General features: G+C 43.8%; 1 protein-coding gene across 4 annotated transcripts; it reads right to left on the bottom strand.

The window, feature by feature from the left end:
• Positions 1–783: 783 nt before the first annotated feature.
• si:dkey-70p6.1 (uncharacterized protein LOC570575 homolog) lies at positions 784–12,633 on the bottom strand. 4 transcript variants are annotated; one of them, XM_067526575.1, is made up of 7 exons: positions 12,118–12,633; positions 6,946–7,170; positions 6,390–6,447; positions 6,141–6,207; positions 4,556–5,103; positions 2,894–3,031; positions 784–2,485 (listed from the first exon to the last, which is right to left on the bottom strand). In XM_067526575.1, exons 2-7 carry the CDS (start codon positions 7,077–7,079, stop codon positions 1,946–1,948), a joined length of 1,485 nt encoding a protein of 494 aa, XP_067382676.1. In that variant the 5' UTR covers positions 7,080–7,170; positions 12,118–12,633; the 3' UTR covers positions 784–1,945. The 4 variants fall into 4 exon arrangements, with proteins under 4 accessions (XP_067382676.1, XP_067382675.1, XP_067382678.1 ...); XM_067526574.1 differs by having other exon boundaries at positions 6,141–6,219; positions 12,118–12,631; XM_067526577.1 differs by having other exon boundaries at positions 4,556–5,019; positions 12,118–12,628.
• Positions 12,634–13,713: the final 1,080 nt, after the last annotated feature.

Raw genomic sequence — 13,713 nt, 5'->3', positions numbered from 1 at the left:
TCTGCAAATCCTGTTTTTTTTTTTCCATTTTAAGAACTGAGACTATGAGATAAAACATATTTTTTTTAAAGTGCCACTTTATTACAAAAGTATAAACTTGACTGACATTTCATGAATAGTAATCTTAATATAAAACATTACAATCTTTTGCACTTAGCACTTAATTACACGCTTTTGAGTACAAGACCCTGTAGTCTGAATAGCAAACACACAACATTAGCTGCCACATTTAACTTAGCTGGGCTTTCCAAGAACACACCGTAGCTTCATGGCTTCAAAAACAACAAACAGAATACACTGAAATTTACATTGCAGCTGTTTTCGCAGTTTGTGTCACAAGAGAAGTCATTCCAAAACACAATTAAACATAATAAAAAAAGATAGATTTCTTGCCACTAATGATATATTTATTATTCTTTCTCTTTTGTAATGTACATACACATTGCATCAACATACAGTATAATCACATTGTTTGCTGGGGATATTTGGTCAAATGAACTCATCGTTACATCGTCCAGGATTTGGATGTAAATTTGTGTGTCTGTTGTCACTGTGATGCTCTGCTGCTTGACAAACCCCTTAGCTTCTCATTCTTGTCATTTCTGCAGTATTTTTAACACTGATAACAGAGAGAGGGTTCACCAATGGAGTGATGATGAGACATGACGTTTACCTATACACATCAGTTCTGCTGTAGATGTACGCTCCACGGATATGAGTGAGGACTGAGCAGAGAGGGAGGGTGGGGGAGTAGGGGGGTTTGGGAGGGGTCGAGGGTTATGAGTGGCCTGTCTCCACCTTTAGGACTCGAGCAGTTCTCTTTATTTTAGTTTTATGTGCAGTGTGTGTGTGTCTGTGTGCATGCGTGCGTGCGTGTGTGTGTGTGTGTGTGTGTGTTTTGGATGCACAAGAGGAGAGAAAATTAACACTCCTCCCTGCTGCACAGAGTCCCACTGAGCCAAAGGCGTCCTTCCACTAACTGGCTTTGTGCTCTACAGAGAAATAAAGCAACACAATAAAAAAATAAAAAATAAACAACCAACAACAATAGAAAAGAAAAAACATTCATATAGAGGTACCACATGACAGAGCTTGATTTTTTTGTTCTTTTTTTTTTCTTTTTCTTTTTCAGCATGCAACTTGTAGCAGGCAAAGTGCAGAAACAGGATCAACAAAGTAAAACATTTCATTTACAGACGGCAGTGGAGACAGTGTTCAGTCCGTGTGAGATGAAACAAAACATGACAGAGGGAAGTACCTGGTCGTTTGTTTTTTGTTTTTGTTTTTGTTTTTTTAATTTTTAATGAGAATGGTCTAAATTAGTCTATTCTTTTTGAAGAATGGAAAATGTGTGCAATGTTTTGTTTTAATACTCTCAGAATTGTTTTACTTGGTCCCTGAGCTTTCAAGTATTTTGATTAGTAATCCATTCCTTTATATCATTTCAATTCCATCCTGAATCACATCTTGTCCAACTACAGGGAAGGCCTGTCAACGACTAAGTGCTACCAAAAGATTTCACACAATGCTGTGCATATTCCCCAAATAGGAGTCTTTCTAGGACCAGATAAATGACTATTTTTACCCGCAAGAATTGAGGAAGAATTTAGGCTTTTTCTTTATTGTGCTTTGCACATGTGTATCAGTAAAATAGAAGTGCTACTATCATCTACAGATTGCTCTGCAATGGTCTTGTGCTCACTTATTATTCACTACCTTTGGATTCATTGTAAGGTTTCTAGATTGGACTTTGTATTCAGTCCAGGTCATAACAGATCAATGCTATCGCCTCAAGGCATCTGGAGCCTGTGAAAGGCAGGATGTTATGACTTGAATGTAAACAGTATGTGTGGGTGACCATGACAGGGGCTCAGCCGTCACTCCGTGTGGTGTTAGCTCAGCTCCTTGTGTTGGAAGGAAAGGGGGTCACAGTGCAGCCGCCACCTCAGAGCCCTGTTACATACATCTCCATGCCGTCATTGAAAGTGAAAATGGTGGTGGTGCTAGAGGTGGCAGAGCCCTGCTTCAAGTCGCCAATGCTCTCGTACAGGTTCTCCCCCGGCAGCAGCAGCGCTTTGGTGGGCAGGTGCTGTAATTTGGGGGTCTGCTGCGTGGGTGGCGGTGGAGGGGGCTGCTGCTGCTGTAACGGCTGCTGGGCTTTCTTCCTTCTCGGCCGCAGGGTGGCACATGTGTTGGGAGGTCTCTCTCGCTTCCAGCCGCCTCCACCTTCCATGTTTTCATAAGCCAGATCGCACTCCTCTGTCCCGATGGACTCATAGCAGTGGTCGTCAAGGGGCCCTCCAGCGGCTTTGCCCTCCTGAGGGGCCCAGGTTTGGGGTTTGACCACTACACTAAACCCCCCATCCCGGTCTCGGTCCCGGTCACCACGACCCAAGGTCCGGAAGCCAGGATTGGCTGGGGGAGAACCTGGCACAGCCCTCTTCTTCTTTCCTGGTTTACACACCTTCGAGTACATTTCAGCCACCTGCAGTCAAACAACACAACACTGAGATGATACACTGAATTGTTCAACACTTTGGGAAAAAAAATATACTTACTTTCTTTTTTTAAAGTTACACAGTACACAACAGATGAGACCTACCACACTCATATCTGTCCATTGTGGTGGTACAAGAAGTCACAAAATAGTTTAATGACAACACTGAACATGAGGGCTGCAAACTGTGGCTGCATTAAACACATTTAAGACGGATACAATTTTCAAAAAGTGCTGGGCCTGTAAGTGATACTGTAAAACAATGTGCAAAAATGTTTCGTCTAATATTAATGCTACCCAACAGTACATTTAGAGGGTGACATTGAAAATAGGAACATAGTGCAGTAACAAATACAACAGGCAGGTTGATGTACAGACTGAAGAGTCTTTGCTCACCGCAGCAGCAGACGGTTGTATATTCTCCACTGTGTGAGCACCCAATGGGGCCAAAGCTTTATTTTGCAGCATGAGCATGTCATCCTCCTCTGGAGGCTTCCAGATGTACTGCTCTCCATTGCCCATAAACATCACTTCCTGTCAACAGAACAACACAGTATTATTTGAGCCTGAGCTGGTCACACATTTGTGCCTGGCCTTGGAAATGTTTTAAATATAAAAACTTTTTTTGGTGTTGTAGCAAAGAGCTGCCATTACACATGTGCTTGATGGATTTTGTGCTGTACTGAAAAGATTTTCCCTGGAAGGTGGAGCTTTAAACGTGAGGAGCCATGTGATTATATTCTGGATGACTCAATTTCAACATGTTGCGTCATCCACAAGAAAATCAGGGGTGAACAGCCCTGCGAGCAGACTGTGCACACATGTAAGCCTGTAAACTGTGTGTGTTACTGAACTCGGGTCACAGCAGACAGCGAAACCTCGCTGACCTCACGCAGGGCAGCAAATGGTCTCCAACTGTCACCTGGAGGGAAGCGCAAAGCTTTATATCCCCAGTAAAAGCAGACAGTCTGCCTACACTCCTGCTGCTGCAAACATATGGAGATGACACTGCTGAGAGCAGAAATACCCACATACCCAGAAAACTCTTCCACAAATAACCACTGCTCACTGACCGGACTGCAAAGAAATTGCTACAGAAGTGCTAACATATCACAACACCTTGCATGAGGTAGCCAAGTGCAAGGAAAACTGCCGTATTAGCACAATTACAACCGTGCAGATCTTCTGCTGCGTCAACAGGAAATCTGACAGAAATAACTCTCTGGATCCTGCTCGCTGGACCAGGACTACAAACTGGATATTACTGTAATATGGGTGCTGACAGAGAACTAGAGAATTTGTTACACATGTCTAAAGAAACCTGAGCACAACATTTAGAACAGATGGACTATTCACACCTGATGGGTCAAACAGAATCTTACACTGTCTGTGTAAAACACTCCCAGTGCTGCCAGTGATCAGGACATCGAGTGAATCTACTTCTATTTGTACAAGCTCCTCCACTGCTCCAGTCAGTCCACAGAGAACCACTAACAACCCCCTTTAACTGTACATGTCTTCTCACAGTCCCGTCATCATACGTTCTGCAGCCCATAAAACCGACCTCTAAGGCGCCTCAGTCCAGGAAAAATATGTAGCCTCGACTTTTTTCTGAATGGCATAAATGTCCCCAAGGTTGCAGTATGTGAGAAACATATAGCACCACAAAAGTGTTGTATTAATTTGAAAACCAGGTCATATTTATTGCTAAGGCTGGAGCCATGGTTAGTTTAGCTTAGAATGAAGACAGGAAACTGGGAACCTGCCAGGTTGGCTTGGTCAAAAGTTAGAAACCAACCAGCACCAGGTCGCCAACATATTATATTTTGTCTGTTTAATTTACTGTATATAAAACCTAAAGTGAGAAAACAAAGTTGTTTCATAGATTCTTCTTGTGGAACAAATTTTGTCCAGGCGTAGTCGCCATGAGGTTCTGAGGCAACTGGCGAATTATTTTAACCAGTACTGATGCAAAGCTTCTGGGTCTCACTTCACATTTGGTACAGACATGATAAAAAGATAAGTTCCTCTGTATTTGAAACATTTAAGTCCACCAACCTTTGGGAATGATGGGACGTTAAAGGCCTCAACGTTTCTCCGGGGCAACTTTGTGCTGTGAGGGTGTGGCGGAGGAGGGGCGGGATGTGACGGCGGGGCGTGTCGTGGAGGCGGTGCCGGCGGCTCGCCCATGTCCGTCCCGCTGTCCCTCTTCTGGGGTGCCTTGTCGGCCTTCCTCAGCTTCCTGACGCAGGCGTACTCTGCAGTCTCCGGAGGGTGAGGAGGCGACATGACCTGGGCCTCAGGTTCGGGCAGCCCTCCTTCCACATCCCCGTCTGGGTCTGGAGGCGCTGGGGTGTTGGCTGGAACGGCCGGAGGGGCTGGCGTGTCCGTCTGCCCGGCCCTGCCTACCATGGCGTAGAGGGCATCGTCAGTACGTGTGGTGGAGGAACGTCGGCCCACTTCAGAGTAAGTGTGCTCTCCGTCCTCTCCAGTCCCGGAGGGGATCTGGGGAAGCTGCCTGCCTTGAGAACGAAGGTCAGAATTAGACCGGCGGCTTGACAGCAGCAGAAGGTCCATGCTCGCTGGACGTTTCTTTTTAGATGCCTCTGCAAGGCACATACAGGCTGCTGTTACTGTCCATACAGCCGATGCCCACCATAAAGCAGAATTCACACACGTTCACTCCTCTTGGACTGGAGAGTTCAATGAGCAGTTTATAACATGAATAATTCTCTCCCTGTTATAAGAAAATCTGGAGCTGACAGTAAACTTGGAACTGACGTAGATATTTGAGATTTTGCATCCAAATTGGCTTCATTCCCCTGCAGTGGAAGCAGGACAGAAATGAAGCAGGACATATGCTATATTTCTTCAAACCCTCTCACGCTACTGTCACAGTGCCCACAAACACAGTTCCCTGTTGACCGTCATTAATGGAACTCCAGGATTTTTCTTGGCTCTGTGATTTTTGCTCTTTGAAGAAGAGATGTGCTCAAAAATCAAGATTGAACAGTGGAGTGAAAGAGGCTGAGGTGTAAATGTAAAAGTGAATTCTGTTTTAGGGTAAATTTCTCCTCTAAATGTACCGGATCTTTGAGATTTCGTCTGGATTTAGGGCCAGATCGGATGCTGAAAATATGGAGAAATTAATTGCACTTTGGGGACAACTGAATGCGTGGCTGTACATGTACCAGTCCTGGGTAATGTTGTTTTTGTGCCGTCCAGCATTAATTATTAAAGACAATTCTAAACCAGGACATGGTATAGTTAAATAATTGTGCATTTATGCATTTACTTGGCAAGCTATTGATGTGCTGCCACTATTTCTAATTGATTTTCCTTTTGTGCTATTTCGTAAGCAGCATTATTGTCGTTTGCTGAAAACCTTGAATGTGATTTGCTCTGTTTGTGGTTTTCATGTGCTGCAATAAGGATTGGATTATGTGCTCTTCAAGTGGTTGAGAAAAATGTTTCAGTCCATGCAGAACAGGAAACAAATCCCCATCAACGATGACAAATTTCTTTGTCATGCAGGTAAATCAAAACCAGGACATTTAGGCGATACAAGGTTTTCACCTCCTGACACTGAGAAACTGTTCACATAGACCCCAGGTCAGGATTTGTATGTGAAGGATGCACTCACTTTTGCCATTGCAGTTCATCTTGTTCATCTCAGTGTCTGATTTACTGATGGACCGCAGCTTCGACTGCTTGAGAATGCCCTGGCAATGCACACACGGAGACACACACACAGACACGGGGCCAGTTAAACACTAATTAGGACAGAAGAGATGTCCTCTGAACGATATTGTTCCCCTGTGAATGGAGTTGCTTCAGCTACCTCTGCTGAAATACAAACAAAACATTGAGGAGTGTGCTGCCTGATACCTACCATGTCCATGAGACGGTGTTTTCCACCTTCGCCGGGAACATTGTGGGTCTTCCCCTTCCTGTGGTAAACACAACCGCTTTGTCATATAAGTTGACACTGACATACAATGATGCATGTCTGTGTGTGTGTGTGAGTGTGTGTGTACAGAGATTATGTCTGAGTCACTGTGCGTGTGTGGCTGAGTCATCTTATGACTGCGCACACATGAGAGACATTAAGAGTACATCTGCATAATAATGTGCGTGGCAGTGGTGGGCATTTACTTCAAAAGAACAGTTTTGAAGTACTTAAGCTCTTTTTTTGTATTTCTGCTATTTTGTATTTGTCCTCCACTACACTTTCAGATGGAAATCAAAGGACAGAATAATGAATTAAAGCTCATTATTAAGGGTTAAACAAGTTGTCCCACCCATATTGGCCAATCACATAAGTAAAGATTAGAAGATTTATGGAAAGACCTAAATGCTTCTTCCACCAGTGGTGCATGCTTGTGTAGGTGTCCAACAAATGCCAATTGGTCTATACATGTGTAAATGTGCGGTGTGGCTGCTCTCACCTCTGGCAGCCCACGCAGAGCACCACGATGAGGATCGTAACAACGAAGGCTGAGGCAGCAGCGATAGCACCCAGCAGCAGGACCTTGCCGTAGGGAGGAGCCGTGATGTTCAGCCCGTCCTGCATGGAGGCCATGTGGGAGCGCTGGCGCTCACTTGCTCTCACACACTCACACTCACACCCTTACACTCATGCACGCAGAGAAGTGCCACGGTCTCACTGGGATCTGCAGTGACAAGGCAGAGAGTGGTGCTTAATTACAAAATGATCTAACCTTTACAAAACATTAGGTCGGTTAACAAAGCAGGAGAACCACAAGTAAACATTTTACTGTGAGAAAGACTAAAGGAAAGCAGCAGACTGAAGTGAGGCAAAGGGAGAAAAACCGTCCGGTGCTGAAGCGGTGAACAGACATTACGCCTCCGGCATGTGCTTTCTGCTTTACCTTGTTTGAGGGATTATTGAGCTTTGTGTGTCACACTTACATAGACATCAACAGCATGTCTGCTCAGCAACAAAGATTTCAGCCATCCAGATCTACATCTAGCATAAAAGTGAGCAAAGCAATGCAACACAACACTAATACTTCAATACAGCTTCTTTACGACCAAAGTAAATAAATATCTGAAATCAAGTTCCATAGTGCTGATGTGTTTGCCAGGTAGCTGCTATGGGGCATGCGGGTAAATTCAAACTTTATATGGTTCTAACCATCCCAACATGAGTAACCATACATATTGAGAAGGTACAAGGAGTAACAACAAAGCTGAACAGGCCAGCAGCAAGAGTAACATGAAGGAAACAAGTGTGAATGCAGAACAAGCAGACAGAACCGTTTTTCTAGAACTGTTCCTTCTCGACTCCTTACCGCACACCAGACAGTGTCACATTTGGCAGCATAATGTGCTTCAAATAAACAATAAAAAACACAGAGCCTTAACAAAAAGACTAAACAAATGAGTTTGTTCTAATCCCTGTCAGATCACACCATCTGTCTACTGTGACAATGTGTTTTCAACAAGACCGAATGCCAGACGCAGGAAACATACTGGCTGGTTTTGTCCAAAGTCTGGCCGAACTTAAGCTTAGAGATGATTTAGTGTCTGTACATGTCTGTCAAAATGATTCTCGTGTATTTATTGACTTTACAGCTACAAGTCTACTTCCCTTTATGCTGCATGCTCTTGTGCTTTAGTATGGGATTACACATAAATATTTTCCTTCTATACAGGATTTTAATCTTCACACTTAGTGACGGCTTTAGACTCCTCAATACTGCTGCTTTGTTTTAGGGGACATGGACACATTACTAAGTCTAAGGATGACCAATGTGCCAATCTGTATGTTAATATGTTTTACTTGATGTTTTATCTTTGCCCTTGGGGTGATGCTACAGAAAAGGTCAAAGGATCATCAAACTCATTAGAATTTTTTTTCTCTGCAGGCCATCAATGTCATCACTAAATTTCATATCAATTTACAAAAAGGTTCAGTCAACAAACAGGCTGCTAGTGAGGCTATTAAAAAGATGCTGTAGTGATAAAAGCCCCAGTTAGTCATCAAATGTTACAGCACCATGGATACTACAGGACCACAGTACAATTATACACAAGCTACACAGCTAAAGAAAGAGGAATGTGATGAGGCTTTTACAAATGGTGCCTTCCCTCAAGTCAAACATGAGTGACACTAACACAGTTACAGCCTGATCAGCACAGTAAATCCTGGCGGTGCAGGTCTTTGCATTGCAATTTTTTTTACAGTGATTTCAACGCTCTTTTCTTCTCATCCTTTTGAATCTTCCCTTTTCTCTATAAAAGTATGCACAGTTTATTATTAGTAGCTATCAGGCTTTTTTTAATTAAACATGTTACAGAAGCCTGTCAGGCTGCAGATGTGTTGCAGCCTTTTGGGGGATTTGCATTTCTTTTAGCAGATTCAGACTTGACCCCAACTGTTCTCATCGTGAAACCAAATTAGCATCACATTTCATACACGGACGTCTTGGTGATTCTTTGCGTGTTACCTTTTGTTTTCTTTGTAAGTTCCATATTTGCCTTGTGTAATAATTCGCCCTCTTTGAGCATGTCTAAATAGAGTGCAGCAGTGAACATGTTTGCCCAACATGTCCATCACAATTATAGCACACATGCCAAACATGATCGACTGTGCTGTTAATGCCACTACATCAACCCAACCACCAGGGCTTATCTTGAGTCAAGACATTTCTTGAGTGAGTATCCAGGGTACTACATTAGAGTGGAAGAACCATATGCACCTACAGTGTCAGGCAAAGGTCACTTAATTCACAGTTCCGAGTGCTATGTGGCTCATCTGTGCTGACTTCACAGCAGAGAATGGGAGATGGAGAGGGTAATGAGAGAGAAGAACGGGGAAAGGTGTAGTTGTGGAGGAAAAGAGAGGAGAGAGAAGAGGAGGGAGACGTGTGAGGCAGTTCAGTGGCAGCTGTTTGAAGATGCTGAAAGCAGATGATAAGAAGACGCTGTCGTCTTTCCCAACAAGACTACCCAGCCTTCTTTACCTTGCTTTCTTTTTGCTTCCCCGCCTCACTGAGTGTGTCCACACCTCCCCACCCATTCTTCTCTCCCTCTATCCCCCTGCCTCTGCCTGCGGTGTTCAGCCAGAGTGACACCTCAGCACTGCAGTGTAATCTCTGGCCCTAGAGCTGCCTCGTCTCAGCCAACCAAATGGACATGCAGAGCAAGAGCAAGAAATGGCCCCCCACTGGCTGCTCGCCTGCTAAACAGAGTCCTCCCCTTCCTCAGTCACCATGAGGAAGGGGAGGACAGAGGCTGTACAAACTACCAGCGCTTCCTTGAATACCTGCAGGTGCAGATTTGCCAGGTGTGTCCCTGACCATGTATGACAGGCCAAAAGGCAACTTGTTTGAATCAGTGGGCACACAAAACACTGATACTACAAGTTACCATTATTTTCATTATCAGTCAATTTTCTTGATTAATCAATGAAACAGCAGTCAGTTAAAAATGCCCATTGCAGTTCCAAAAAGCCTAATCTGAATTTACAGACACACACACTAACAACAAGCTGGAACTTGAAGTTTGTTCTGTTGAGAAGCTAATTGATTAATAATCTAAAGGCCAAGCTCTATATGACACATTATGTTAGGTACATAGATGAATGAGCTGCAAAAATAAGACAATTAACTTATTGGTCAAGTAACTCAACATGTGCCACTACTCAAATGATCATTTGTCCTTTTCCAATTAAAACTGCCAAAAACTCACATGGTTCCCAGCATAAATGGGACAATTTCTCACATTGTCTTCACTTATATTATAAAACATTTATTATTTTTGGATGTTGGGCTGTTCATCAGAAAATATAGGAGAATTTTAACTGTTCCCTGTTGTTTCTTAGAATGATCTGAAATAAATATGACGTGGTCAATCAAGGAAATAATCCTCAGTTGCTGCACAGAAGACATAAATCACCTGTTGACTTGGATCTCAGCTCAACAATTATCCATTTTTCAAAAGATGCTGACTACCATACACTGCCATCGTATTTTATAGATAATATTGATTTATTGATTATAGATAATATGGAAATTGTTAAAAAAATGCACATTTTCTGCTAATGAAACCTGAAATCAAATGAGAAATAATAACATGCATTTGGTTTCATTTTATAGAAATACTGCATTTACATGTGTGTTCATTATTACTGCTAACACGTGAGCTCCTTTCAAACCAGAGATCAGCCAGGCAGCAGCATCCTCTCTGCCAATCTGCTCAGGTTTTGATAAACCACCTGGGAGTTCATGTGGACCAAAAACCTCACCCTCTGTGTGACACAAATAACAGCTTCGTATGTGTGTGTGTGTTTGTGTGTGTGTGTGTGTGTGTGTGTCAGGGAGAGAGAGATGTGGAGGGGGGGAGAGGAGACTGCTATTGTGTGAGAATGTGAATTAGGTCAAATGTTTGCTTGCAACAACGATTAACCATGCCCCTGTGAGGAAGAAAGCTGAAGCCCGTGTGGAAGAGGCTGTGGATGTATGTTGCCTCTGACACAAACACCGTCTGACAAAGCAAATTAAAGAATAATAATCATTTCTTGCCATCACATGATTCGCATCCTTTCCAGCAGCTGTGGCAAAGTGAGGGACCTTGAAACAGGCTGGTGAGCAACACCAGAGATGTTGGAGGTTAAACAGGAATCATCAGCACTGTGTTTTTACACTGTGGCTCCTGTCTCCTTTCACTAAAATAAAGAAGGGCTCTGGGAGGTTGTATGTTTGTGGCTCATGATCATGGCACACGTTCAGCTGCTGGCTAACCGGCTCGCCGCGCCTCTGGGCTGTGACACTTTAAACTGCAGTGATGCTGGTGACAACAGGTTAAAAAAACCACGACTCAAATGTTGGCACAGAAGCCGTACAGGGTGTGATTGGGGGTTTAAAAGAACAGCCGTACAGGTGGAGGATAGATTATGAAAAATTTCATACTGATGCGTTTTGCTTTTATCGTGGTTTTGTTTCATCAAAGCCTGGAGCCAGAGATGGTTTCTTTCCTCCGTTTGTCCTCCTCTAATCATCAAAGCGTTTCCGATTCATTTCCAGATCAAAGTGAGGATAGTAAAGGATGTTGTGTCCCTGAGGTCAGCTGGCAACTTACGCGACAAAGCCATTTCCCCACACCCCCTATCAATGAGTGAGGGAGGATGGAGGGGGTGGGGGTGGAGGTTGCAAATGTTAACGGAAGGTCTAACGTTAATTATCTTTATGCTTCCCAGTCGACCGGGGGAAAAACACGCGATTGGAGGCATCCTGCGCCTTCTCTTCGCCAAATCACCACCAGCTTCTCAGATGAAGCCGTTAGTTTGGGGCTTAAATCACAAAAGCCAATGCAGTAAGGCTGAGGTGGGCGCACACGTGTGTGTCTGTGTTAAATATATGACCTGGGGAAATGGAGAAAAGACGGGGTGAACACAAAGACGAACGCGCAAAGCGGTGCACTACATTAGATGAATAAAGGGTGCTGTGTGCCAACTGCGTGTGCAGCTTATCGAGCTGAATCTATAGGCACATAGGAATGACCCCCCTCCCCACCCCCCACCCCTCCCTCCTTGTCTCCAGCCTGTCACATAGCCACGGGCAGCAAGCACTGCGCTATAGCTCCCCTGTACTCACTCAGCTCAGAGATTTGGGGAGGCGCAGCATCAACCCTGGTCGCTTCCTTCAGTTTCTGCTTCCACTCGGACCAGGCGCTCCCCGCGAACATAATCAGTCAAAGGCGATAGCTGGGCTTTCTCGGGCTTCACAAAACCGGAATGCAGCATACTGCATGTGGCATCGTTTGAGCGCCCGCTGACCCCCTTGTGCGCCCTGTCCGCGCTCCTCCGCTTCCCAGCCAGCCAGAATGGAGACGGGAGTGTCTAAGCTGCCCGTCTGCTGCTGCTGCAGCAGCTGCTGTGTCTCCGATATTATCTCCAAGTGCCAGGTTTCTCCTCCACAGTCCCTCAAGCCCACTCCATCTCCGCTCGCATCCCCTCGGCTCAGCTACTGTGCTTCCATGTGACACAGTCAGAGCTGGAGACCCCCCCAATTATGAAATTGTCTTTGGATTTTGGCGTCACCCCCCGGAAGAACAGAGAAGTGCGGGTCTGTCGTCCTACGAATGGACTGAGGGGTTTGGGGGGAGAGTGTACTGCTAGATAATCGCCATTAAGAACCATTTTCGCCTTCAAAGTATCTTTACCACTCAAAGTCCAAATTCCAGTGTAGCTGGACTATGTTAACTTTAACCTTAACATGTTGACGTTAACTGCATTACTTTCCTGCATAGGAGCTTACAAAAAGACTTTTTGTGTGTTCCAATATACACTAGAACTGCAGGTCAAACCGTTGGTAGGAGCCTTGATTAATCTCTTTAAACATAAGAGTATATTGTAAATGAAGTTGCATGGAGGAGACTTCTCATCAAAAGAGCTCCTAATATTCCAGTGACAGGTTTGTTTTCTCCACTCTAATGGAAGTTGTATTAAAGTCAGGTAAATTAAGAAACAACATCATTTCTGATACAAATTGTCTGTTTCCATGACACAATCTTAAGTAGACTGATAATGTGTGTGGGGTTTTTCTTTTATTTTTTGGTGGTTTTGTTTTATTTATTTATTTTATTTTGATTTTTGTCTTGTTGCAATCTGCATCTCTAACGCACCTTTGAAGCTGACACCTTTACCATTACCACCACCTGCTGGTGTCTTCAGGCCACTGAAGAGAACTAACCACCTATCAGGGGCCAGGAGACGGTGTTGCTGTATGAGGGTCAATCCGTGCCACTGTAAAGGACAAACAGAAGAACTGCCTGTCTTACTGTTGGTCTTTAAAATATTGATAAATATTACATTAAAAGCTCCATAACATCACAGTGAATAGGCAGTAAAATCAATTAAAAAGAAAGAGAAGGTGTCTGTATCTGTAAGTATGTCTAATTAATGGGACATCTGCTAAGAGGAATCATCTGTGGTCAATATAACCTTGGAGCCCAAATCCTCCTTCTAGCTGCCTGTAGTTTTTATTCCATATCTAGTTTCTGAAACACAGCTCTCTGAGGAAATACCAACAGTATCAGTGCTCACTAAACATATGCAATAACTTTATTTCGTCAGCAGCTCATACAAACAAATGTTTACAACCGAGCTGTAAAACTATTCATATGTTTTGAACAATTAGGAATTTTGTAAATTAACTAATTAATCATTCATTTTAAAAATCAGGAAATGG

This window comes from Channa argus, chromosome 13 (assembly GCF_033026475.1).
Source record: "Channa argus isolate prfri chromosome 13, Channa argus male v1.0, whole genome shotgun sequence".
Taxonomy (NCBI): Eukaryota; Metazoa; Chordata; class Actinopteri; order Anabantiformes; family Channidae; genus Channa; species Channa argus.
The sequence above is the reverse complement of the archived record's forward strand: the minus strand, read 5'-3'. Positions and strand labels throughout refer to the sequence as shown.